Source organism: Callithrix jacchus, chromosome X (assembly GCF_049354715.1).
Source record: "Callithrix jacchus isolate 240 chromosome X, calJac240_pri, whole genome shotgun sequence".
Taxonomy (NCBI): domain Eukaryota; kingdom Metazoa; phylum Chordata; class Mammalia; order Primates; family Cebidae; genus Callithrix; species Callithrix jacchus.
In genome coordinates this window covers 37,262,678-37,289,455 of record NC_133524.1, presented here as the reverse complement: position 1 = coordinate 37,289,455, position 26,778 = coordinate 37,262,678, and the positions used below count along the sequence as shown (strand labels likewise).

At 32.7% G+C, this 26,778-nt stretch overlaps 1 protein-coding gene across 1 annotated transcript in view; it reads right to left on the bottom strand.

Moving 5' to 3' along the window:
* CFAP47 (cilia and flagella associated protein 47) overlaps positions 1 to 26,778 on the bottom strand; it is a 437,978-nt gene that overhangs the window by 88,721 nt on the left and 322,479 nt on the right. Inside the window, exons 49-52 of the mRNA XM_078364097.1 lie at positions 15,376 to 15,504; positions 10,288 to 10,385; positions 3,782 to 3,957; positions 2,025 to 2,132 (exon numbers count right to left, since the gene is read on the bottom strand). Of these exons, the coding sequence (XP_078220223.1) occupies positions 2,025 to 2,132; positions 3,782 to 3,957; positions 10,288 to 10,385; positions 15,376 to 15,504 (511 nt within the window). The remainder of the gene's footprint in view (positions 1 to 2,024; positions 2,133 to 3,781; positions 3,958 to 10,287; positions 10,386 to 15,375; positions 15,505 to 26,778) is intronic.

Genomic DNA, 26,778 nt, shown 5'->3' with positions numbered 1-26,778 from the left:
AAAGTAAAAGAAGAAGTAGAAGCTAAAAGAGGCAAGGAACTCTCCCTTACAGGCTTCGGAAGGAGCATGGCATGCTGAACCCTTGAGTTTAAATTTCTAGCCTTCAGAACTGTGAGGCAAGACATTTTTGTGGTCTTAAGCCCCCCAGTTTATGGTGCTTGTTATGGTAACCCTAAGAAGCTAGTATAATTACTTCTTTTAGTTTCAAAATCAAAATAATTATGTATGAACTAATGAAATTTTACTAAATTAAATAATCCTTGGTTCTCTATTTTTGAGACCTAATATTATCCCATATTGGATATTAGAATATATTCCAGTTTTAGGAATAATGTTTACTTATCATTTTACAACTGCTAAATCCAGACAAAAAAGCTAACATTGTCTAGTCACAATAACAGTGTAACAAATGCACAAAGTTTTCATTCATAACATTAGCAAGATCCAGATTGATGATGAGTAAATGCCTAAAATATGTGACTATGCTCCAAGCAAATACTAAATGAATGTTCATAATTCTCAAACAACTATCAATTCTAATGGTTTTTAATGTACAGCATCAAACTTGTCATCTTCATTTTTTCTGTAATGTTAAAGTATAACATGATAACATAATATTATCTATGTAAGTTTTCATATCTCCTTACTGTTTCTTGCTTACAATACAGAGTAATTAAGATTAAAATATTTATGTATCAAATCTGTAATTAAAAAATGGAATCATCACCATACATATATTATTTTTCACAATGTCATGGCCCTGTGACAGAGGAAAATTGAGTAATATGTGCTGAGCAGAATTCAGTTCATAAATTCAAATTGTATAATTCAAACAAAGCACCATTTTCTTTTTATATAAAGTATATGCATATAATGATTCCCCTTAAGAAGAACATTATATGTCAGTTTTATGATTCTAGACTACAAATTTAACAAGTCTCTGTAAATCATGAATTTTTTCTTTCACCAGGAACATATGAAGAAATTCAATGAAAATAACCAAAATATCATTAATTATAATGAATAAAATATACTAAAAATTATGATAGATTTCCCATTACTTTGTGGTAAGCATCTGCTTTGTATATTGCCAATTTTGCAAGTTTTCTCATATACTATACCTTAGAAAAAATAGAAATAAAATATTTTCATACTAGATTTCTATGCTACTATAAGAAAAAAAAATTCAAATGTTATTTTTTTGGCTCAAGAGCTATTCCTGAAAGAATTCAACACCCTTTTGATGTGCTAAGGGAGAGAAATTAGTTAAAAGGCATGAATTTTTTCACTAGGGTGTAAACTTCTTTAAAGTATGTATTATATCTTGTTTACCCTTATTTACCAGCACCAAATTTGGTGCCAGATATATAGTAGGAAGTCGACTATCTAAATAGGAATAGTCATATCTCAAGGGATCATGGTATTAACCCACTGACCAAATGTTCACAGTTGTTCATTGTTTACCTCTGCTTTGCCTTGAGGAAACTTTTGCCAGGCTTCTCTCCTTCCCACCAGCCCCTGAACTCTGCTTGTTCCTAAGCCTAAACAAGCATGCAGACACACAAAGTAACATGACCCCTTCTTAGCTTCTCCTAGGAGTTAGCTGGCCACAGTGAAACACTTTTCCTGTTAGGCATCACTGGCCATTTTCCCTTGCTAGTCCAGCTTTCCCTCCAAAGATTCTGTTTATATCTGCTTGTCTCTCCTTTATTTTACAAAAGATAAACTTTTTTCTGTTTCATTTTGTAGACCCCTGTAGACTTCTAAAATGGGAGTCTTTCCCTATTGCAATGGTCCCTTTCTAACCCTTTCAGTAATCCTTTTGAATAAAACTCTTTGCTTGCTAAGTCCTGATTTGTTTTTCTTTGACAAGTTTTCCACAGGGTAGTTTATATATCAAACACTCCCTAGGGAAAAAAAATCAATGACTAAAGATATATTAGTTTTTTATTTTAGAAACTAACAATATTGTAATAGATTAATTATTTTTCTTGCAAGCAATAATTTTATTAAGTAGAACTTACTTGCCAAGGTCGCACTCTACTTCTGACATTGTGATTGGTTTTGGTAATTCAATGGTTAGTTTCAGTAAATACCAGAACTCATCAGCCATTTCAGGCTGAAAAATAATGCTGGTGGAGAGAAATACACAAAACTTTGTCAGCAGTTTTAGTTTGTATAATAAATTTGGCAGAAGAAGTATATACCCCAAACTAGTATAAATAGGTGGTTTCAAATACAGCATTTGACAATTACTTTGTAACACATACTACTCTTTTTGTAGATGTATTTTTAATTCTTCATTTTTTGTTGAGAAAATTACTTCATTATTTAAGAAAAGCAGTGGTGTTGTCATTAATATATGTTTAATAAATGCCTGTTGAATCAATAAAAATGTTTAAACATGAGTATTTTAAATGTTTTGCAGAAGCTGTACCACTAAAAGCCTTACTTTTTAACTGTGATGAAGTCAAATTTAGTTCTAGTTGAATGTATGGGCACTTTCATGTGAATACTATCAAGTGACAGTCATGTGAATGCTATCAAGTGACATATAGTTCTAGAGAACTCCTTTATAATCAGCACATGCTCAACTCCCAGGGAAGCAGAGCTTGTGGCAGTCCAAAAAAGTTTAATTGGGATGGTATCTCAGCGCCATCATCTTTAATTTGTACAGCCTTGAAAAAGTCACTTAACTTTTTGAGCTTAAATTTTCTCATTTATAAAATAGGGGCAATCAATCTTACCTCTTACAGTTGCTGTGAGAATTTTATGTTTATATATGTAAAATACATGCCCCAATGATGATAACAGAGTAAGCAGTCAGTATTAGCCAAAATTATGTTTTTTAATGTATGCTGATAAAGAAAAGTCAAGATTCTGTTTGTGTTCCCAAACCCTGTGGAGTCATATTGGGGTAAAAAGACCACACCATATTTCTAATGATAATTTTTTCAAAATAGTGTCTTTTATAATATGTTATATACTTATTTTCATGCTTCACAGAATAATTTTTAATCCTTTAAAATTTCACAGATGCATTCATTTATTCACCCACTCACTTAAATAACAATTACTAGTTTCTGCTGTAGGATACTGTACTTGAAGCACCAATAAGAGTTATTCTGAAGGACATTGCCTTAAATAAAATAAGCCAGGCACAGAAAGACAAATTCCACTTATATGTAGAATTTTAAAAATTTGAACTCAGAAGCAGAGAGTATAATGATTATTGTTACCAGGCACTGGAAGGTGGAGGGGACATAGACTTTGGGGAGAGATTGGTCAAAGGTTCCAAAATTCAGTTAGCAGGAGTAAGTTCAAGATATTTATTGTAAGACATGATGACTATAATTAATTATTTTAATTTCTCTATGTCTTCCAAGTGAATGATTTGTATTTAATTAAGAAGTAAAAATATATAAATTAATTTTCATCAAGAAAATTGAACGTTTAATCCCTAGTCCTCATGCAATTGTTTTCTTTTAGTTCAGTTTTTGCATCCATAAAGATTTACTTAGTAAAAACTGAGGTAAAAGAGGAGATAAAAGGAGAAATGTAGAAATTATTTAATTTGATATTCTGATAAATAGTGTTTTTGCAATGAAGCAAGCAAAAGCTAACTCTAACTAAATTAGCACATTCTTCCAGGGACCAGAATTAAACAAAGTTAAAACTATGAGCCAGTGTAATTTTAATGATTATAATATGAGAAACATAAATTTGAAAGGTTACTTTCTAAGGATCAACAATGAAATATAATACCACGCTCAAACCATACCTTTCATCACTACGGCCTGTTCTTGCTGAAGAGTACCATAAAATATACTTGGTGTCCTGTAGTGGGTTCAGGAATATTTCACTCTCACCATCAAGGGCAGGACTCATTAACTGTACATCTAAGCGAATAACGTGATTTTTTGGATTGGAGATTGGTATTTCAATACAAGTCGTATTCTAGAATTATAAAAAGTATATGTAATCAACTTTTAGTGCCAGCATGGAGTCATTAGTCTATGAAAGGAAATGTAAAGGAAGTTATTACATAATATAAGGCTATATGTTGGTTTTTTTGCTTGATACACTATTGAATATATCTCACTAGCTTTGACTCTCATATGTTTTCCTTCATTCGCCTTGATACATGGTACCCTTATCTTTTTCAACAGCAAATACTACACAGAGATTAATGTAACTAAATAGATAAAAACTATTTGTAAAATTACATTTAAATTATATTTTTCACTGGTATAATTATTTCTATGAGGTCCATTTTTTAGTGTTTACTCTAGGAATGGTACTCAAACTTTATCACACATAAGAAACACCAGCAGAGTCTGCTAAAAGACATATTTTTATCTACCTTTCCCCCACACCCTTTCTCCATCCCAGAGATTCAGTAGTTCTGGGATGGGGTCTGAAATTTATATTTCTGAAAAGTTTCCACATGCTGCTGCTGCTGCTGCTGCTGCTGCTGCTGATCCAAGTGAAACACTTGAGTAGCAACGTACATTAGCATCAAGTTGTAGGGACAATCTAAACTAAAAAGGTCAAATTATATTGTTGATATATCTTTCTGCTTAGATTTCTTCCTTCTATTCTTGTTTTTCCTGTCCTTCTCTCAACATACATCATTTTAGCCCTGGAAGGTACTCTTTAAGTTCTAAGATTTTTCCTGATCCTCATACTGACCCATCCTGGCTAATGATTTATAATGCATCCCATTTCAGCCATGATCTCCACTACATCAAAAGCTATAATTTTTTTTGAAGCAAATGCAGTAAAGATAATTAGTAGATAGGACACATCTCAATTTTAACAAATTGAAGTTGCCTAAATGTTTTAACCTAAAGAAATGGAGAAGGTTGGACAAGTTTATAAATCAAAACTTGGTAATAAACATACTTTAGAACATGGAACTGTTATGAAATTTATCAAATCACATTACAGGGGTGACAAAAAATTCTTACTAAGCTTCTGGGAACATATCTTCAAAGTAGATATACAGCTTTGTCTATGGCTGTTTTAGAGGAACTGGCTCATAATATTTGCCTGATCACCACTAATAAATAAATAAGTGGATGGATGCTACATTTTAGAGGAATGCAAACAGCATTTAGTGTGGTGAACAACATCTGGTGAGGAAAATATGAAAACGAAGCATATACACAAACTAACAATTAGATTAGAGCAGATACTACTTATTAGAAATCAGTGTTAATTATAAATGCAATGAAAAATAGTCATCTACAATGGTTTCCAGAGACATTAAAATTATGAATTTTTAAAATAAGTGGGCATTTAAACTTCTACAGCAAAATATTCCATGCTCATAGTTGGAAAGAAGGAAAAATAAAATTATAAAATGTAAAACACTGAACAGTGACTAATCTCCCGGGTAACCTGGCATATTTTATAAAGCTGATATAGGACATGGCCTCCAGAGAAGTTTCCAATGGTCAAAAATAACAACAACTAGAAAAAGGATATGCCAAGGTAACAAACACTATCAACCCAATATTAGACTAGAAACTTTACTCAGGGCTTAAGACAGAAAACTGAAATGACACATTTGGCATAAACATTTGTCCTGGTCTACTACTCAGATATAATTCAGAGATCAGTGTTTGTTCAACAGAATGCTATAGCCTGTCATAGAAGTAAAAATACTATAATTTAAACCACTGGGTTTCAAAATGTTTTAACCACAACTCAAAATAATTTGTTTTATATCACAATATGGTTTGCATACACATATCACAAAAGTTTCACAAAACAATCCCTGCATTTACCACATGTGATATTTTCTGATACTTTCTATTGTCTTTTATTCTATTTTGTTTCCCGAAAAAATAATGCTAGTTTTGACACACTCAAGTTTTGAGACGTACACATTAGACATTTAGATTCGGGTCTAAAGTGGAATAAAATATTGAAATATAGAACTACTTGAGGTCTTATTACATATATAAGTCTTGAAAACAAAATGAAACAAAATCACATTAAACCTATTATTTTCTCTGTAAACTATAACCTATCTAACAGGACCATGCTCTCGTGCTACAAAAGTGCTAGATCTTAACAGTAGGAAAAAAGGATTGTGTCTATGGAGTACTTAAACCACAGCTCCTCCTTGGCATTCTTGCAACATCCATGGCAAATACTACTAACTGACCACTTCACTCTTATTCAGTAGGTCTGGACACATCCTCAAAATCCTTCAAAGAGCAGCCTTCCAGAAAGCAATCATTGAATGCTTAGAGCTACCAGTACTGTAATCTCTTGAAAATCTCTAGAATCTAATAATTTAGAGTCTTGAAAATAGCAAGACTCAATAGAAATAAGTATTTCACTATAGTCAAAAGCTTTAAGTATCTAATTAACTGTACTATATTTCTAGTATGATAGAAACTATCTCAAATGTAATTATAATATTACAAAAATGATTTCAAAGGTTCATTATTGTTTGGATATTATTTTCTTCTAGGTTTAAACAGAAAAAAATCTTAAATGATACATTTAATATAATGAGTAATTTGTATTTTGAATATCCACTTGACAAAATATCTTCAAAAAATTTAGGCAAGATTGCTTTTCTAAATATCAATATTTCTTGAGGTTGTAAAATTAGATTTTTAAAGTATTTTATTTGTTCAGTAGGTTAAAGAAAAGAAACTTTTGTAATCTATTATTTTATAAGCCAATCAAAATTCATGTTTATTCTTGAAACAACTTTCTTAGGTTACCTACATGATTGTAGAAATGCATAACCATTTTGAGAAAATAACATACAAAATAAAGCATTAAAATTATATTTAAAATAAAATTGTTTTGACTAAGTTATCCTGCCACTTCCCATTCCATTTTATTTTATAAAGAACTCTTACTAAATGAGAAGTACATAGTCCATTGAATTTCTGTGAATACTCTATCTATAAAAACATCTGAAATACTTGGTGGGTATCTGTTTTGCAAATGGCATATTCCTCCACTTTGATGAGTAGGCTTTTAAAGTTAATTTGCGTTTAGAATTAAACATAAATCAGTTTTGACTGATTTTGTTTGAAATTCAAGTAAAACAGTAATGATTGAACATTACATGATGACTTCTAAAGCTTTCTTTCATCTTCACATGGGCTCTTTTAGGTTTAACAATAAAAAGCATTCTTTCATACAGTATCTAATCTTTTTTCTTGCTTATACTTAGGAATATTGTAGCAAAAATAACGGCTGTTTAAAGAAATTGCTTCCATTTCTCAGACTCCTTTGTAAGAGGACTAAATTACGCATATGTAATCCCATGAAATACAAGTAAAAATTTTAAAACATAAAAGACATTCACAAGATGCTGAAATTTAAAATAATTAAAAAAATTTAACCACTCATGTAGAAGTGGAATATGGTTTCCAAATATATAAAAATAGTTGCAGAAACTGGACCCCTTCCTGACATCTTACACTAAAATTAACTCCGGATGGATTAAAGACTTAAACATAAGACCTAACACCATATAAACCCTAGAAGGAAACCTAGGCAAAACCATTCAGGACATAGGCATAGGCAAGGACTTCATGACCAAAATGCCAAAAGCATTGGCAACAAAAGCCAAAATAGACAACTGGGGTCTAATTAAACTCCACAGCTTCTGTACAGCAGAAGAAACAATCATTAGAGTGAACCAACAACCAATAGAATGGGAAAAAAATTCTGCAATCTACCTATCTGACAAAGGGCTAATATCCAGAATCTACAAAGAACTAAAACAGATTTACAAGAAGAAAATAAACAAACCCATTTCAAAGTGGGTGAAGGACATGAACAGACACTTTTCAAAAGAAGACATATATGAGGCCAACAAACATATGAAAAAATGCTCATTATCACTGGTCATTAGAAAATGCAAATCAAAACCACATTAACATACCACCTCATGCCAGTTAGAATGGCGATTTTTAAAAAATCTGGAGACAACAGATGCTAGAGAGGACATAGAGAAATAGGAACACTTTTACACTGTTGGTGGGAATGTAAATTAGTTCAACCATTGTGGAAGACAGTGTAGCGCTTCCTTAAGGACCTAGAAATAGAAATTCCATGTGACCCAGCAATCCCATTACTGGGTATATATCCAAAGGACTACAAATCATTCTATTATAAAGACACATGCACATGTACGTTCATTACGGCACTGTTTACAATAGCAAAGACCTGGAAACAACCCAAATGCCCACTGATGATAGACTGGACAGGGAAAATGTGGCACATATACACCATGGAATACTATACAGCCATCAAAAATGATGAGTTCATGTCCTTTGTAGGGACATGGATAAACCTGGAAACCGTCATTGTCAGCAAACTGACACAAGATCAGAAAATCAAACACCGCATGTTCTCACTCATAGGCAGGTGTTGAACAATGAGAACACATGGACACAGGGAAGGGAGTATCACATACTGGCATCTGTTGGGGGGGACTGGGGAGGTACGGTGGGGGTAGGGACATTGGGGAGGGATAACATGGGGAGAAATGCCAGATATAGGTGACAGGGGGATGGAGGCAGCAAATTACATTGCCATGTATGTATCTATGCAACAATCCTGCATGCATGTTCTTCACATGTACCCCAGAACCTAAAGTGCAATTATATATATATATATATATATATATATATATATATATATATAATTATATATATATATATATAAACTTTAAAACTTATAGGAAATCAGTACAAACTGAATTAGGATTACATTATAATATACATGGGAGGGGAAAATCCTTTACGAAAAATGAACAAGGGCCATTATTCAAAAGTATATTACTTATGAAAATAATATATTCCTGAAAGGATATATGCAAATTTCAATTTCATAAATGAATACATATTTGAAATTTCTCAGAGACAAGCAGTGGTTTTTCAATTTTGTTTTGTTTTTGCTTTTTGCTCAATCTTCTTATATATGCACATTAAGAACTCGGATGGTGTGCGTTTCTCAGCCTATGTGACAGTCTTCACACTTTAAGTTGGAAAGCTATAAAAATCTCAATTTCTATCATTATTTTCTTGAAGAACTAATAGCTCTTGCAGAAAAATGGCACTTTATACACCATTTAATGAGAAGATGAAATAATTGGTCATCTATCATTTATTTAAAATTGTATTTATTTCCATTTGTTTTGCATATTTTGTCATGTCTATTCCTATTTTAAGCATATAGTTAATAAGAAAGCTAATTTCTCATTTTCTGAGGTGCTACATCATACACTGTTTTTTCAAAGTGTATTTAATTTTTTCCTCTATGTCCTGATAAACGGATACATTTTAATGTGTATTTAAAAATAACCTTTAAGAAAGGTCTTATACTGCAGTGATAACCAGTTTACAGAAGTAAGACACTTTCATTGAGTGAAATAATCCTGCTGTCATATTAAATAATTTTCCACTCAGGAGATAATGCTTTTGCAAACTATGCTTGAGCACATTTCAAAATTTTAATCATTCATCATCTATGCCTAAATGGAGATTTACCCAGAAATCAGGTGGGCAAGTAATCAGTTTGTAAACTTAAAGTATTTTAAATATTTTTTTAACACTCTATTTATTGGAGCCAAAGTTCAAGATTCTAAGTAATCAATTCTATAAAGAAATCTATCCACATATTTAAAAATAAAAGTAACTTTTATTATAAATTTAAATATTTGAATAACAATGAGGAAGTTAAATTTAATTAAAACATTATTAATACCAATATTTTCCACATATTTTATGTAAAACAAGACTCTTAATATTTAACTTTATTAAATAATTTTGGACACAAATTTAGTAACATTTTAGTAATTCACATCAGACAAATCTATTCCAAGTATTAATGGAAACCGCAAATGTATGCCAATTGCTTCAAATATATTTCCAAGTGAAAGGTCTGCTGTAGAAACCAGGAAGAAACAATGCTGAAAGAGTCTAGTAGCATAATCCTGTTTTTATCATCTATTTGTGAACAAGCATGTAGTCTAAAGTTAAGTTTGCTCTAGTAACTCTTGAAACAGACAGATAGTATGCTAATACATGCAGTCACTATAAGATAACACACATAAATAAAGATGTTTTCTAAAAGCATTTAAAGTCCACAGTACTAGATTTTAAAATAAAATTGCTATGATTAATTTACCTTAAAACAGTCATCTGATATGGATGGTTTTAGGGATAGTAAATAATTTACTGTACAACAAAAGGTCTAACTGTTTACAAAATGACAGTCTATGAACATGTAATGGGCACTTACCAAAGCCCTACATGTCATTTCCATAATGTCTATGGGTGGTCCAGGAGTGCCGTGGATCTCAAGATTATAGCAGATTCTTAAATTGCTAAATTTATCATCTGAAAAACAGAACAAAACACCATTTTTTAATATAGACTTCAGAATACCATACTTAACATACAAATTTGAGAATCATGAACAGACATCATTTTTGACCCTTTTTTTAAAATGGATTTTTTGTCAAGACAGCTGAAGAAAGGATGAGAAGCTGTTTTTATCATGGTTAGTGAGGAATGAGAGAAGCTCCATCCTTGCATGGCCAAGAGAATATCCTATATGAGCTCCTGGTCCTATACCTTTTCCAGTAACTCATTACGTTCTTCCCTAAAATGAATTTCAGAATGTTTTAAGTTAATGATTAATGTTTCAAAAAGAAATAATATTTTTTCTTATTGACCAACTATTCATGTATTTATACATAGAAATATCTAAATAAGTCATAACAATTCACAATGTTACATTTCCAGGACCATAAGGATCTAGTAAAAGGAGAAAGTCAGTAAAATGAGATTGCATGTTTCTGAATATGTGGAAAAGGATCCTAAGAATTTAGCACAAGGAAAGTCTGAAAGGGGCATAGACTAAGTCGTGAGACAATTAATTTTATATCTTGCTTCCCTGATATTTTAAAAAGCAGGGAATTCTGCCCCTGATGGTATCCAAAACCATACTCCCTCACCCTAAAACTGGAACCCCTATCAACCACAAAGGCCCTTCATAAAAAGGTATTTTATGTCCACCAAATTCAGGGGTTTTTTGTTTGTTTTTTCCTGTCTGTTCAGCTTCCCACTTTGATATTCTTTTGTTTTCCAGTGTTGAACTAGGTCATGGTTTAAGATTGCCCTCCAATTTCAGTAAATTGTATACATATTCATATCAGTATTGTCATATTTAGACAATTTCAAGAATTATTATGCTAGATTAACTTATTTAGATAAATCACTAACTTCTTTGGGCCTCAGTTCCCTCATCTATGAAATAAGGAGCCCAAACTAATAATAGTCTCAATGTTTTTCTCTACTAAAAATGTTTTTCATGAGTATATGTTTTGCATTGCATTGTACCGTATTGTATGTATGACACTGTATGATATTGAATAGCATAATATTGTGTTGTATTGTAGGTCACTGTATGGCATTTCATAGCTTTGTATTGGATTGGATTGCATGACATTGTATTTTACTGTACTGCACTGTTCTGTACCATATTGTATTGTACTACTTTGTATCCTGTTTCAACATTTTGTTACCTAACACCTTAAGTATCAAAAATACTTACAAAATTGGTGGATCTAAGAACAATTCATATATTTAAGCTAAACAGCTAGTAAGAAGGCGAAAGAGAAAAAATAGTTACAATGAGTAAGACCCAGTTGAGTTTTTACTCCAAATAACTATGAGGAGTTCTCGAGGGCAAATTTATTTTCACATTTTGAACTGACTCCTGTACTTGTTTATTTTTCAGACATCAGTTCATTCCCTTAAAAGCAGAAATGTGCAGAAAATAAGGTTACCAAATTTATACTTATGTGAGGTTATTAAGGAAGCCTCTGCTCACATTTGCTCCTTCAATTTTATAAAAGCACTTTAAGTGCTTTTATGACACTTGAATGTGACTTCTCTCAAAATAATTCAAAGTTCTTAAAATGAAAAGAACTGTGTTTTCCCTTCTAGGTAGCTTATGCATATTTTAACTGGGTCTTTCCAGTGTTTTAACCCACACTGAACTCACAGAGAAGATAATTCTGGAAACAGTAGCTATGACTGAGGAGATTGCTTAATGACTATGGGTTAGTGCAAAGATCAGTGGAATGACTGAGGGTTCTAAGACCAGGGTTCAATCCCAATGTGACCACCATTAGCTTGTGATTTTTGGCAAAGAATCTCAAGAGCCTGCCAATTTATGTAATGGGGACTTCATTAGTTACAGCTTTCTGGAGGGATGGAACTAGCAGGATGTGTAGAGAAGAGAGAGAAAGAGAGAGATTTTAAGGAATTGGCTTATGCTACTGTGGAGTCTTGGTATATCCAAAATCTAAAGGATATTGGGGTAGGTCAGATTTTATTTTACTAAGTTTTTCAACTAATTAGATGAAGCTCAACCACATTATGGAGGGTAATCTGCTTTATTCACAGGCCATTGATTCAAATGTTAATCTCATCTACAAAACACCTTCTCAGAAACATTAAAAATGAAGTTGACCAAATATCTGGGCCCTGTGGCCCAGCTAAGTTGACATGTGAAATTAACCATAACACGGACAATAACACCTTTCATTCATAATTACTGTGACTATCACACGTGGTAGTGTTGTGATGCAGCTGATTTACAAAGAGTATGAATTTATTGATTAGTTACAAACGTACAGAGTATGAATTTATTGATTAGAATGGGATTGGTGAATGATTTATTGATGAAAACAACAGCAAAAGAATAATGATTATTTGTTTAACTCTGAACCATAAACAAATTAAAATATTTTTCTAATTATAAAATCAATAGCATTCATTATAGTGATTTTTGAAATTCCTAAATAGTATGAAGATGAAAGTTCTTCATAATTTCATGACCAAATGACAGCTACTTAATGGATCTGTAGAACATTCCAGGCTTCAAATATCAAGAAAGACACAGATATATAGACATACATACATAAATATACTGGGCTGTATACAATATACATAATTGATACATTCATATATACATATAAATATACAGATTTATATTGTTCAGTAAATACACACTATTAAAATTTTAGTTTCAAGTATTCAATAGAAACATCCTTAAATATCATATTTTTTGTATATCTTTGATTATTCTAACAAATTCCTTAGACCGAATCATTGGATTGAAAGAGATAAAAAATTCTTAAAAGTTTAAACATACTCTAAATGTTCTCTTCAAAAAGTTTTTATCAATTTAAATTTCTGTTGTAATGCATGAGATTGCCTCTTTTTATCTGATTCTCATTAAAAGTGAGTGTTACCGTTATTTTTCATATTTCCCAATCCAGAAGGTTAAAACATTCTGATTGAGGTGTTTTCATTTCTTTGATGAGAGGAAGGCTAGATGATTTCACTAGCTGAAAATAAATATACTGCAGAGCAGTCCTTAAAAATGGATCCCTGTTATTAATTCTGTCAGAGTAAGGATATGAAAAGGCCGGTTTGAAGAATTAGGGATACCTTTAATATCGTCAGATATACTTCTAGCTTTTAATCTATCTTTCAACCTGCTATAATATGTAGGTTAGCATGTTTATTAGATATTGGTGTTTTTTTAGCCTTTTAACATAAAATACTATTCTGATTTTTTTCAGAGTCTTCTGAACACTTTAACCCTCATGAAGGTCTTCCTTCATGGTTCTTCTGCCATAGATATTAATGAGGATTTAAATTTTAGCATAACACATCTACAGCAATTATCTATTCCTTTGCCTCACCCTGCATGATTTCACTGAAAGAGACCCTAAACCATTATGACTCATGTTAACATTGTTTTTCTCCTAAGTCTCAGCTTCATAGATTCAATTGGCAACTGAATATTGGTATGTAAATGTCTTGATGTCACATCAACATCAGGAAGTACAAAACTTTGCTAAGTGTTAAAATCTCCCAAACGTTTTTCTTTCCTTCTGAATTTCTTACTTTTTTCTATTGACCAAAATACAAACAAACTCTATTATTATTTTATGGAATCAATACCCTTTCTCTTTATCTTCTAAAAGGACAGTCATCTAATGCTAGTCTCTAAAATATTTCACATCTTTAGTGGTATTTCTGTATTTCCATCACCACCATAAAAGACCTGGTTGTCTTCACTTCAAACTCAGTTTGCTGTTGCAGTAGTCTAACTGGCCCAACTTCTCTTCTCTTTCCAATACATTTTGAATATTGCCTAAATACCACTGTTTAATCCATGGATTCTGTGATGCTTAATTTCATGTGTCAACTTTGCTGGGCTATAGTGCCCTGCTGTATGAACAAACACCAGTTTAGATGTTCCTGTGAAGCTATTTTAGAAATGTGATTAACATTTATATCAGTATAATTTGAGTAAAGCAGATTATCCTCCAAAGAGTAGGCCTCCTCCAATGAGCTGAAGGGCTTAGGCACAACCACTGATGTTCCCCCAAAGAGAGCAATTATTCCTCAAGACTGCAACATAGAAATGCTGCCTGAGTTTCCAGCCTGCCTGTCCTATCCTAGGAATTTGGACTTGAGGCTGCAACATTGACATTGAATTTTTAGTCTGCTGGCTTGCCTTACAGATTTCTGATTTACCAGCTCCTGCAATGGTGTCAATTCCTTAAAATCTTTCTCTCTCTCAATACACACAGACACACAGACACACACCCTATCATTTCTGTTTCTGTGAAGAATGCTATCTAACACAACTTTATTCAATAAACATTTATTCTTTTGTATAAGATTTAAAATGTCTCCCCAAGTTTGCCCCTGTTGCACCATGTTTCTTTACTAAGGCCTTATGTCCCTGTCACTCACCCATAAAAGAAAAACTCATTCACCCATTTCTAGGAAACCTGCCCCAAGTATTCCAACTCCTCGTCACCTTATTTTCCTTGGAACTTGTACTAAAAAGACATGATGTTTAACAACATACAAATAAAGATTTATAATACAGGGAGAAAACAACAGTGTTTAGTTTCTTTGGCATATGAGGAAGATTGCTAGTATCTCTTATACTAAAGTAAGCAACACATATTACATTCTTAAAACAATATGCTCATTGACATTTTATTAGAAATTTTCTGTATGCTTTTGTCTAATGACAGAAAAATATGAAAAGTTTTTCAATTATGGAAGAGTGGGCACCCTTCTAGCTGAAGCATTTTGACTATTGACATTAATAGCAGTGGAACTCCAGAATGTGTGCTACATATAGTTAATACTGAAATAACAAAATTCTGACAGGCATATACAAGACAAATCTGGATATATATTATGCATGTAAACTATTTCATTCAAAAGTGAATAATGATTTGGATTTATCCAAATCGATAATGAAATTCTGTCATAATAAATTTACCTGATTTTCCAGAATCAAAGGTGCTAGATTGTTCTGTTATTGAACCAAGAAAGGAAGCTGCTTGATCTTGATCTGTGTTTTCCTCACAATCATCACATTTCCTTCTCATGAAAGAAAATGTAATTGTACCTACAACACATAAATAGAAGATGCCGGATTCATTAGGGATTAGTTTTATAAAACAAAAGGTAAGCTTCAGATATTAAAGTTACTCTAGCTTAAAACATATAAATATAAAGCAAAAATTAATTCTAGATAGTATTAGAATTAAACCTCATACATATACAGAATATTTTAAGGAAAAGCTCAAGGAAAGGATTTAAGGAAATATCTTCAAAATCTCCATTAAAATAATAATTTTTCAACAGCTTTTCTGAGATAATTTTAACAGGTGGAATATAGTATAAATAGATCAACTTTGAGAATACTTATTGGCCTTAAATAACTGTTCTTATTCTCTTCCTAAGTCATTTTAAGGCTCTATTTATTACCCCATCAAAATAATATTTATTTTATTTTACATAACATCCCACTATCCCAAGCATGAACTTTCTTGAAAATATTTAATATATAAAATGTTAAACAGTTCGTTACAAAAGTTATTCGTGAGGCCAGGCATGGTGGCTGATGCCTGTAATCCCAGCACTTTGGGAGGCTGAAGCAGGCAGATTGCTTTAGGTCAGGAATTCGAGACCAGCCCGGCCAACATGGTGAAACCCCATGTCTACTAAAAATACAAAAATTAGCCAGGCATGGTGGTGCACATCTGTAATCTCAGCTACTCAGGAGGCTGAGGCAGGAGAATCACCTGAACCTGGCTGGCAGAGGTTGCAGTGAGCTGAGATCACACCACTGCACTCCAGCCTGGGTGACAGAGCAAGACTCCATCTCAAAAACAAAACAAAACAAAAAAACCAACATTTATTAGTGTCAAAAACAGTCATTCTCTGTCTGGAATTTCTGTTTTACTAAAATTGACCTATACAAGTAGGTATTATGTTTTAAATTAAAGTTTATATTCTTATGGAAGTGATTCAGAAATTAGTCCTGATCTCTAAATACCAGCTTGACATAAAGAAAATTTTGCACATAAAACTATGTGTTTCTAGCCATGCATCATAATTAAATAGCTTACAGCAATGCCTACAACTACTGTGTAGTTGAAATATGGTAGTATCCATACCTCATTAATTGTACAGACAAGTAGACTCATTAATTGTAAAGACAAGTAGAACTTAAACATCAATATTTTCTTAGTTTTCACTTGAGAGTAGTGAACTCCTGATTTTTTTTAAAATAAATTCTATTTTTTTTTTAGTGTGGTCTCCTTAGAGAGAGAGCTTGAAGTAAAATCATCTTGAAAAAAGATATACTAATGCGTGCATGTTAAACCCACTTGAAATGAAACACATATGTAAAGCAATTAGCCAAAAGCACAGAGCCAATACTCAACAAATGACATCTTTATTTAATGTTCTTATTATTCCTGGTTGGAGATGGTCCCAAAGAGTAAGATACTATTGGTCATACTACTCTTGAAGAGGACAGATATCTAAAAGAAAAAAATGGCTCATTTGGAAAACAAATAATATTTTAACTTGTTTTTTGGGGGAGGTGAGAAATACAGGTGTTTCGTGTGTTGATGAGCAATACAGATGTTTCACGTGTTCCATATTTTTACAGGCAGTTAGATAGGTGATCAAAAGTCCTGAAAGTTGTCACTTTAGATGTGTCCTATCCAATATGATAGCCATTAGTCACATGTGACTACTGAGCAATTAAAATATTGGTAATCCTAATTAAGATGTGCTGTGTGAAATATACACTATATTCCACAGACTGTGTAAAACAGAATGCAAAATGTACTACTAATAATTGTATATTAATTATGTTTTAAAATTATACATTTGGATATACAGAACTATTTGTAAATTCATTTCATGTTTTTTCATGTGATTTCATATTAATCATGCTTTGAAATTATACATTTGGATATACAAAAATATTTGTAAATTCATTTCATTTTTTATATGATTACAATAATATTTAAAATTACATAAATGGTTATGTTTTATTTGTATCGTATAGTGTTGTTATAGACAAACCATTTTCAGCACCTGCATATTGTACCTACACAAATATTTTTATTATAGTTAATCCACTGCTCTGAAACAATCTCAGTAATTCATTGTGTGAAGATATTTAAACATACATTTCCCAAGCTGACTCTCTTTCGATATTGAAGCCTCAGTTTTCAACTCAACAGTTATTCATAAAATTATTTTACAATAGAATAGAATAGAGCTAGGGCTGTCCAATCAAACCTTCTGCAATGATGGTAATTTTCTATATTTGCATTATCCAATATGAGAGTCACTAGCTTCATATAGTTAATGTAATATTATTTGGTTTCAATTAATTGAAATTGAAATAGTCACTTGTTTCTAGTATATTAGACAGCACAGACATTAAACTGAAAACACATTCTATGTAGTGAAAAAAGTATTATTTCATACAATTTGTTTCAGTTCTATTTCTAGCTGTGCATATTATACAGAATATGTATATGTTTGTGTTTCTTGAGTCATAATGTAAAATCAGTAATTTTTTTTATTCTAGATCTTAAAGAAAAATGTTTGAAATTCACTTCTTTTTAAAAATGCATTGTCCTCAGGTACATATATGTTCTCATTGTCCAATGCAGTGATAGCAAGCCACAGCAACAGGCCATAAATTCCTCCAGGCACAGATCATGCCTTTTATGGGCTTTGAATACTTGTAAGACAAAACATTTACTCATCATCAATAGAACATTTGCTGGGGTTTTTTTTCCACTTTAAAAGACAGAGGACAGAGACTTGACAAGACAATGTGACATCTTATATTCACTATCAGCTTCATTTTTCCATTACCAGATCATTTTTATGTTTACATGGAATATAACTGCTATTTCTATTTTTCAATTGTACCTTAGGTTTTGGGGTACGTGTGCAGATCAGGCAGGATTGTTGCAGAGGTACACACATGGCAATGTGGTTTGCTGCCTCCATCCCCCCGTCACCTACATCTGGCATTTCTCCCCATGTTATCCCTCCCTAACCTCCCCACCCCCTACCCCACTATCCATCCCTTGGCCCCACCCAACAGACCCCAGTGTGTGATGCTCCCCTCCCTGTGTCCATGTGTTCTCATCATTCAACACCCGCCTATGAGTGAGAATATGTGGTGTTTGATTTTCTGTTCTTGTGTCAGTTTGATGAAAATGATGGTTTCCAGATTCATCCATGTCCCTGCAAAGGACATGAACTCCTCATCATTTTTTGTGGCTTTTATTGTGGCCACATTTTCCTTGTCCAGTCTATTGTCGATGGGCATTTGGGTTGATTCCAGGTCTTTGCTATTGTAAACAGTGCTGTAATGAACATACGTGTGCATGTGTCTTTATAATGGAATGATTTATAAACCTTTGGCTATATACCCAGTAATGGGATTGCTGGGTCAAATGGAATTTCTATTTCTAGGTCCTTGAGGAAGTGCCACAATGTCTTCCACAATGGTTGAACTAGTTTACACTCCCACCACCAGTGTAAAAGTGTTCCTATTTCTCCACATCCTCTCCAGCATCTGTTGTCTCCAGATTTTTTAATGATTGCCATTCTAACTAATATGAGGTGGTATCTCAATGTGGTTTTGATTTGCATTTCTCTAACAATCAGTGATGATGAGTACTTTTTCATATGTTTGTTGGCCTCATATATGTCTTCTTTTGAAAAGTGTCTTTTCATATCCTTCTCCCACTTTTGGATGAGTTTTTTTTTCTTGTAAATCTGTTTTAGTTCTTTGTAGATTCTGGATATTAGCCCTTTGTCAAATAGGTAGATTGCAAAAATGTTTTCCCATTCTGTTGGTTGCAGGTTCACTCTAATGATTGTTTCTTTTGCTGTACAGAAGCTCTGGAGTTTAATTAGGTCCCATTATTAAACTCAATGTGAGTAATTTACTGTACATATCCATGATTTTAAATAATTTCTCTACAGTAGCAAAACAAATTAAATCAGATTAAGAATATACTATAAGAAATTGTATCCAAAGAAGCCACAGAAATTGTATCACAGAAGGGTTTTCACTACAGTCCTCTTGTTGTCCCATAGTCATGGAACTCTGGGAAGTATTCTTTCTCTGTATTGCTGCCTATAGACAATTTCTCCTCCCAATTCCCTCAACATTCTAGACTTCTTTCAAAGGCACGACATTAGATTATGCTGCCTGCTATCATCCTTGGGTAGTCATGTACTGGATTCAATATCACCATCCTATATTTAATTTAATGATTTTACACATGGTGCATTATTGTTTCTTCTCAATTAACTCTGGACATTAATCTGGTTGTTCAACTTTCACATAAATCTGAGAAACAATTCTTTCTAATGGGTGTGTCAATATGTATTTGTATATTTATTTTTTATGTTTATGTACACACACACACATACTAATATTATTCTAGGCTTAGTTCTAAAATCTGGATGGAATATACAACATAAATTACCAAAAATGACTCAAAACATACCTGACACTGATCTAAGAAAATCTGTAAATAACAGAAGATTGTCATACTACTTAAATTTTTAGGAAGCATTAAAGGTAGAGAGAAAAAGTTGTAGTTTAATATTTAAAGCTAAAATAACACATACTAAAATTCACTAAAAATATAAGAATATAGATTCAAATTACCTATACTTCCCTCCAAAAATTAAAAACAAGTTCTTTCATATTGGCAATTCTTAACACCTTTGGTAACATTCACCTTAGATAAAAATGTTGAGTGTGCACCTATGCAACAATCCTGCATGATCTGCACATGTACCCCAGAACCTAAGGTACAATATTAAAAAAAATGTTGAGTGACAGCCTTGATCTCAACCACTGGCAGTGAGAGTAAAAACGGGTTTTTGGAGAGTCATTTTGCAACATCCACAAACTTGAAAGTGCATATTCCCTTTCACATATCACTTTTGTTTTTTAGCCTTTAAATAACTTGTATATTAAATGTTATCCCCACAGGTAAACTAGCACTGTCAGTGAAAAGTTATATACAAAAATGCTATTGAAATATTATTCATAAATGCAGAACAACAGAGATTTGGTTTCCATCTTTGCATGCATGACTAATGACATGAATTAAGATAAATATGTTTTTATGCTATAAATTTTATCAAAATAAAAATGATAAGAGATTATGAATTGTACACCAAAAAATTGGATAACTTTAGATTAAATAGAAAACATCTTAGAAACATACAATCTACTAAACTGTGTCTTGAAGAAATAGAAGATCTGTACAGATACAAAACTGTGAGGATATTAAATCAGTAATAAAAAAAAACTTCCAAAAAAGGAAAGCCCAGGACCAGATGTTTTCACTGTTGAATTCTACCAAATATTTAAAGAGGGATTAACATCAGTCTTTCTCCAACACCTCCAAAACTTTGAAGAGGAGAAAATGCTTACTAACTCATTCTAGAAGGCTAGCATTGCCCTGATACCAAAACCAGACAAAGACACTAGAAGAAAAGAAAACTAGAAAACTAAAGACCAATACCTCTTATGAACATTCATGCAGAAATCCTCAACAAAACACTGGCATACTGAATTCAGCAACATATTAAAAGGATTATACACTATAATCAAATGAAATTCCTTTCCAGAATAAATAAATGAATGGTCATTCAACATATTAAAATAAATCAATTTAATATACCACAGCAATAGAATGTAGGAAAACACACACACACACACGCACACACACACACACACACACACACACACACGGATCTCAGCATTTTGGGAGGACGAGGTGGGTGGATAGCTTAAACCCAGGAGTTCAAGACCAGTCTGAGCAACATGGTGAAATGCTGTTCCTATACAAAGTAAAAAACCTAGCCTTGTATGGTGCCACCTGTAGTCCCAGCTACTCATGAGAATCACTTGAGCCCGGGAGGTGGCGGTTGCAGTGAGTCATGATGGTGCCATTGCAATCCAGCCTGAGGACAGTGAGCCCATGTGGAAGGAAGGAAGAGAGGGAAGAGGGAAGGAAGGAAGGAAGGAAGGAAGGAAGGAAGGAAGGAAGGAAGGAAGGAAGGAAGGAAGGAAGGAAGGAAGGAAGGGAGGGAGGGAGGGAGGGAGGGAGGGAGGGAGGGAGGGAGGGAGGGAGGGAGGGAACGAACAGGGAAGGAAGGAAGAAAGCACTTCACAGAATTCAATACCCTTTTATGATAAAAAGCATTCAATAAACTAGGAATAGAAGGAAACATCCAAAACACGATAATGGCCATGTACAGTGAACTCACACATAACATCATATGCAAGGAGTAAAACAGAAAGCTCTTCTTGTAAGATCAGAAACAGGACAAGGATGCCTGTTTTTTTCCCACCTCCATCCAATACAGTATTGGGTGTTCTAGGCAAAGAAGTTATGAAAAAAAAGTAATAGAGACAGCCAAATTAGAAAGAAAAAAATACTTTTTCTTTTTATATGACATGCTATATACAGAAAGCCTTAAGGATTCAACATAAAAATTTGTTAGAGCATTCAGCAAATGTTCATGAACAAAACCAACATGCAAAATCAGTCATGTTTTTATATGCTAGCAATGAACAATTTGAATAGGAAATTAGGAAAACAATTCAGTCAGATAAAGCCAATATTTAGATAAACCTACATATGTCACACAATATGCTTGGCTTGAATAATAAGGAAATCTAATCAGTATTTCAAATACTATCAAATATAGATGCCCCTCAATTCGCAATGAGGCTTATGTCCCTGTAAACTGATCATAAGTTGAAAATATCTTAAGTTGACAATGTACTTCTAACTTATCATATTTTATAAATACACAATGGGTTTATACAGCCAAAACCCCGTCATAAGTCAAGGATTGTCCTAAATGTGGATTGCTTTTACACCATCATAAAGTTGAAAAATCATAAATAGAAACATTATAACTCCAGGACCATCTGTACTCTCACAAGTTAAAAGTACGTATTTCCATTCTCACTCATTTCAGTCCATTATAGACTCAGCATATTTTTCTTTCCCCTAACTCACTCATTTAACGTTTATTATGTTTTATTATTCCTTAACAAATAGAAATTGGGCATTTATTTGTAAAACAATATAAAATCCCTATGTGAGTATTATAAGACTGTATATTATAGAACAGAATGAGAAATGGTTAACTATTTATCTCAAAAAATAAAAACTGGTCAAGAACTGCATGTTCTCACTCAGAAGTGGGTGTTGAACAATGAGAACACATAGACACAGGTAGAGGAACATCACACACCGGGGCCTGTTGGGGGGTGGGGGACTAGGGGAGGGATGGCAGGGGGTGGGGGCTAGGGGAGGGTTAACATTAGAAAAAATACCTAATGTAGATGATGGGGGGAATGGATGTAGCAAACCACCATGGCACTTGTATACCTATGTAACAATCCTTCATGATCTGCACAGGTACCCCAGAACTTAAAGTATAGTAAAAAAATTAAAAATAAATAAATAATGAAAAAAATTGGTGAAAAGAACTACAGAAGCACTTATGCACCTATTCAGTAGTTCACGTTTTAAATGAAGGAACATTTTTAAACAATATATCTTAGAAGTATGCCATTAATTTGCCCAGATTTTTTTCTAGTGAAAAATCTTTTTCTTGACAATGTCAATTTAATTTTGTTTCTAAACAATTACTTCTTTTCATTTTACTTATATTTTTGATTGTTAATTGGCTACCGTGGAAGAGACAAATGTTTGTCACGTATTATACTGAGGAACATTATACTTAGCAACCTGATTGTCAGCAGTAAATCTTCAAATGAAATGGAGAAAATAATGATTATGTGAATAATATGTTTTCCAAAACATGATAACTTTTTTCACAACATATGTACATGCTATTTTTTTGTTTCCTATATTCCACTCTTCAGGGTAAGGTCAATTGTTCCAACAGAAAACAAAAATAAATATAAAACGTGGTTTGTTGGGAGCAGAGTTGGTCAAAGTAATAGGAAAATTATCAGTCTGCTTTGGTAAAACTATAAATATAACAGAAATAATATTAGTATCTAAAAGCAACTCCCCACATTAAAAAACAGCATCATTGAATTAATGGAGATTTTCAGTTTTTCTCAATAGACTATGATGGAAAATAATCTATTAGAAATAGCAATTAAACCCATTATGTTTTTAAAACCACAAGTTTTAATTTTGAAAAGTAGACTTATTCCTTTGCTAACCACTAAGTAGCTGATTTTTCAAAATGATTTTTTTCAGTCAGTAAAACAAACATTTTCTAGTATACAAATATCTTTTTAATCAAGTTTTTTTCCCTCTAATTTTATGTTATCATACAAAAGCCTCAAGTTTTAAATATGAAAAACCTAATTTTATATTAATGAGTTTTCCTTTGAAAATAATTTTTTTTAACTTACTTTAGGTTCTGAGGTACATGTGCAGGTCATGCAGGGCTGTCGCATAGGTGTAAACTATATCTTGCATTTCTCCCCATGTAATCCCTCTTCACCCTTCCCACCCCCCGTGGTCCCTCCCCTAGACGCCCCCCCCCAACTGAATGCTTATTGTGTGCTAGGTATATGCTAAATGTTTCCCGTTCATCATCTTAGTTAACCCCTGAAAGAAATATATGAATTAATTACTCATGGGGCCCATTTTAAAGCTGGGCTTAGGGAAGGTTGTCTAACTGCCTAGATCACACAGTTAATAACAGTGGCAAAAGCATATATATTTCCCTGGCATATAATATGAGAAATTATAAACTAAATAGTGTTTAAATATCACAAAATATATGACAGAATAAACAGAATTTTGATTGGAAAAATATAAAAAACACTCACATATGAGGGAACTTCCAAAAGTTTATAAAAAATTGGAATTAAAAGATAAGAATAAAAATTATATAATATTTATTTCTCAACATAAGCTCTGTAAAGTTCAAGACACTTCTGTAAGTGTCGGTATCAGCCATTTAGTCCCAAAAAATCTGAGGGTCCTTAGAATTTAACCATATCAACGCAGTCTTTCTTTCATTTTTAACTGAATAAAAATGATGCCCTTTAAAGATTTTTTTAAGATGAGGGGGGGAAAAAAAGTCAGAAATCAGAAATACCCAAATCTAGACTGTAAGGTAGATGCCTAATGATTTCCCATTGAAAGTCTTACAAAACTGCACTTGTCTGATGAGAGGAATGTGCAGGAGTATTGTCATACTGCAGAAGAACTTTCTAGATAAGCTTACCTGGGCATTTTTTTGCTAAAGCTCTGGATAACTTACTCAAAACTCTCTTTTAATAAGCAAGCAAATGTTATTGTTCTTTGGCCTGCCTTCCAGTAAATCAACAAGCTAAATGCCTTGAGTATCCCAAAAAACTGTTGCCATGACCTTTGTTCTCATCTTTTGCTTTAACTGGCCCTCTTCTACCCCTTGCTTTCATTAACTTTGTATTCAAGATTTTGCCAGTAAAGCCATGTTTTACCTGTTACAATTATTTGAAGAAATGATTTAGAATCTTGATCTCATTTGTTTAAAATTTCCAGTAAAAACTCTGATTTTGTCTATAGCTGATCTGGGTGCAACAATTTTTGCACCCATCGAGTACAAAGTTTGCTCAACTTTTCAGTCACGATTCCATAAGCTAAACAAATTAAGATATCTATAGTGTTGGCTATTGTTTTTGCCAGTATCTGTAGGTCCTATTCAATTAGGGCTCAAACAAGATGAATTTGTACTCTCAAATTGATGTGCCTGCCACTGTGAAATTCACTTTCAAGATTATGTATCTTGTACATTCTTAAAACGAGTTACCCTTTTGTAAACTGCTGATTTATTTGGGGCATTGTTCCCTTAAACTTTCTATAAAAAATTAATGATTTCACCATTTTCTCCACTGAAGCTTCACTGTAAATTTGGTGTTTGCCATTACTTCAATATTAGCAGAATTCATATTGCTTTCATAGGATCTCTTTTCAAACGATGTCTTATCCTACTTAGAGTCTCAAACTAGGTCCTGTTCAGACATATTGTATCAGGTTAAGATGTGTTTATTTTGGTGCAAAAAGCATTTTGAAACCATGCATAGATTTTTTTATAATATGCATTTTCGTAAATGTTTTGGAGTCCACTTGTCCTTACATAACATTTAATTTGACCTAAACAGAAAGAGCTCAGATACTGCACATTAATCACCTAAATTCTCATCCCTCAGGAAATTGTCAAAAGCCAGTTTCCATAGTAATGGGAAAGCCTGGCAAAGTATTTTCTGTCTTTGCAATTGCTCCCCTCACACCCACCTTGCATTATCCCTTGACTCCATGCTTCATTGCCTCCAACTGCTAAGGAGATGTACTATTAAGGAAAATCTCTGCATGGCTGGGATTTCATCAATTTGTGAACCATGAAAGCAAATTAGTTCAGTCAAGAAGTTTTGGTATAAGTATCTTCTTTGTGAATGTTGTATTACATATAATCGAATAAATTTGAATAATATTTTGTTTCTCTTATATCATACTACTCTATAAAATCTATAAAATAATTGAAGCAAGAATATAGTGGCCTAGAAAATCTTGCACTAATTTTTCTCTTCCTTCTGTCCCTTTCTTTTTTCCAGCCTTCATTTTAAGCTTACTTTTAACCAACTTTCTTTTGTTTTATTTCCCCTTCATTAGGGGACCAAAATAGCAAGGTGGGAAAAACAAAATTACATGGCTGATGGAAAACAGAGGCTGGGGCAAAATATTAAAGCAATGATGGTTCAGATAGTTATTAAAACCACTTGGTTCTTTCTGATTCAGATAAGAAAAAAGAAATTAATTACATTTAATCAAAATAAAAGAATCAGTCCTTATCTATGCAACAACAAAAGAGAGATCACTTTTCCCAAGAGCGCAAAGAGTGGTCAGAGTCATAGGTTTATCAGTATTTGCAAACCTTTTTGAAATACTGACATATTTAAAAAATATTCAAGAGCCAATTTTTCTAAAGTTTCAGAATTTCTGAAAAATTGTCTAACTGAATTAGTAAATTCAATAGGTTATGTTTAAATCCTGAAATTTAGAAAAGTATCATTAACGGGTATTTTAAATTTGAAAAGTTTCTATTAAAAAAACAATAAAATGAAATATTTTATGATTAACCCTTGTATCTGTGATTCTTCTGTAACTGCTGTGTCTGAGATTCTTACATGAGAAAAACCAACAACCTGCAAATCACATTTTCATTTGACTGTCTATAACTTTCCACAACATATATAAATTCTTTTGATTGACCAAGCAGGACAGACAGAGACAGACACACACACACACACACACATACACACACACACACACACACA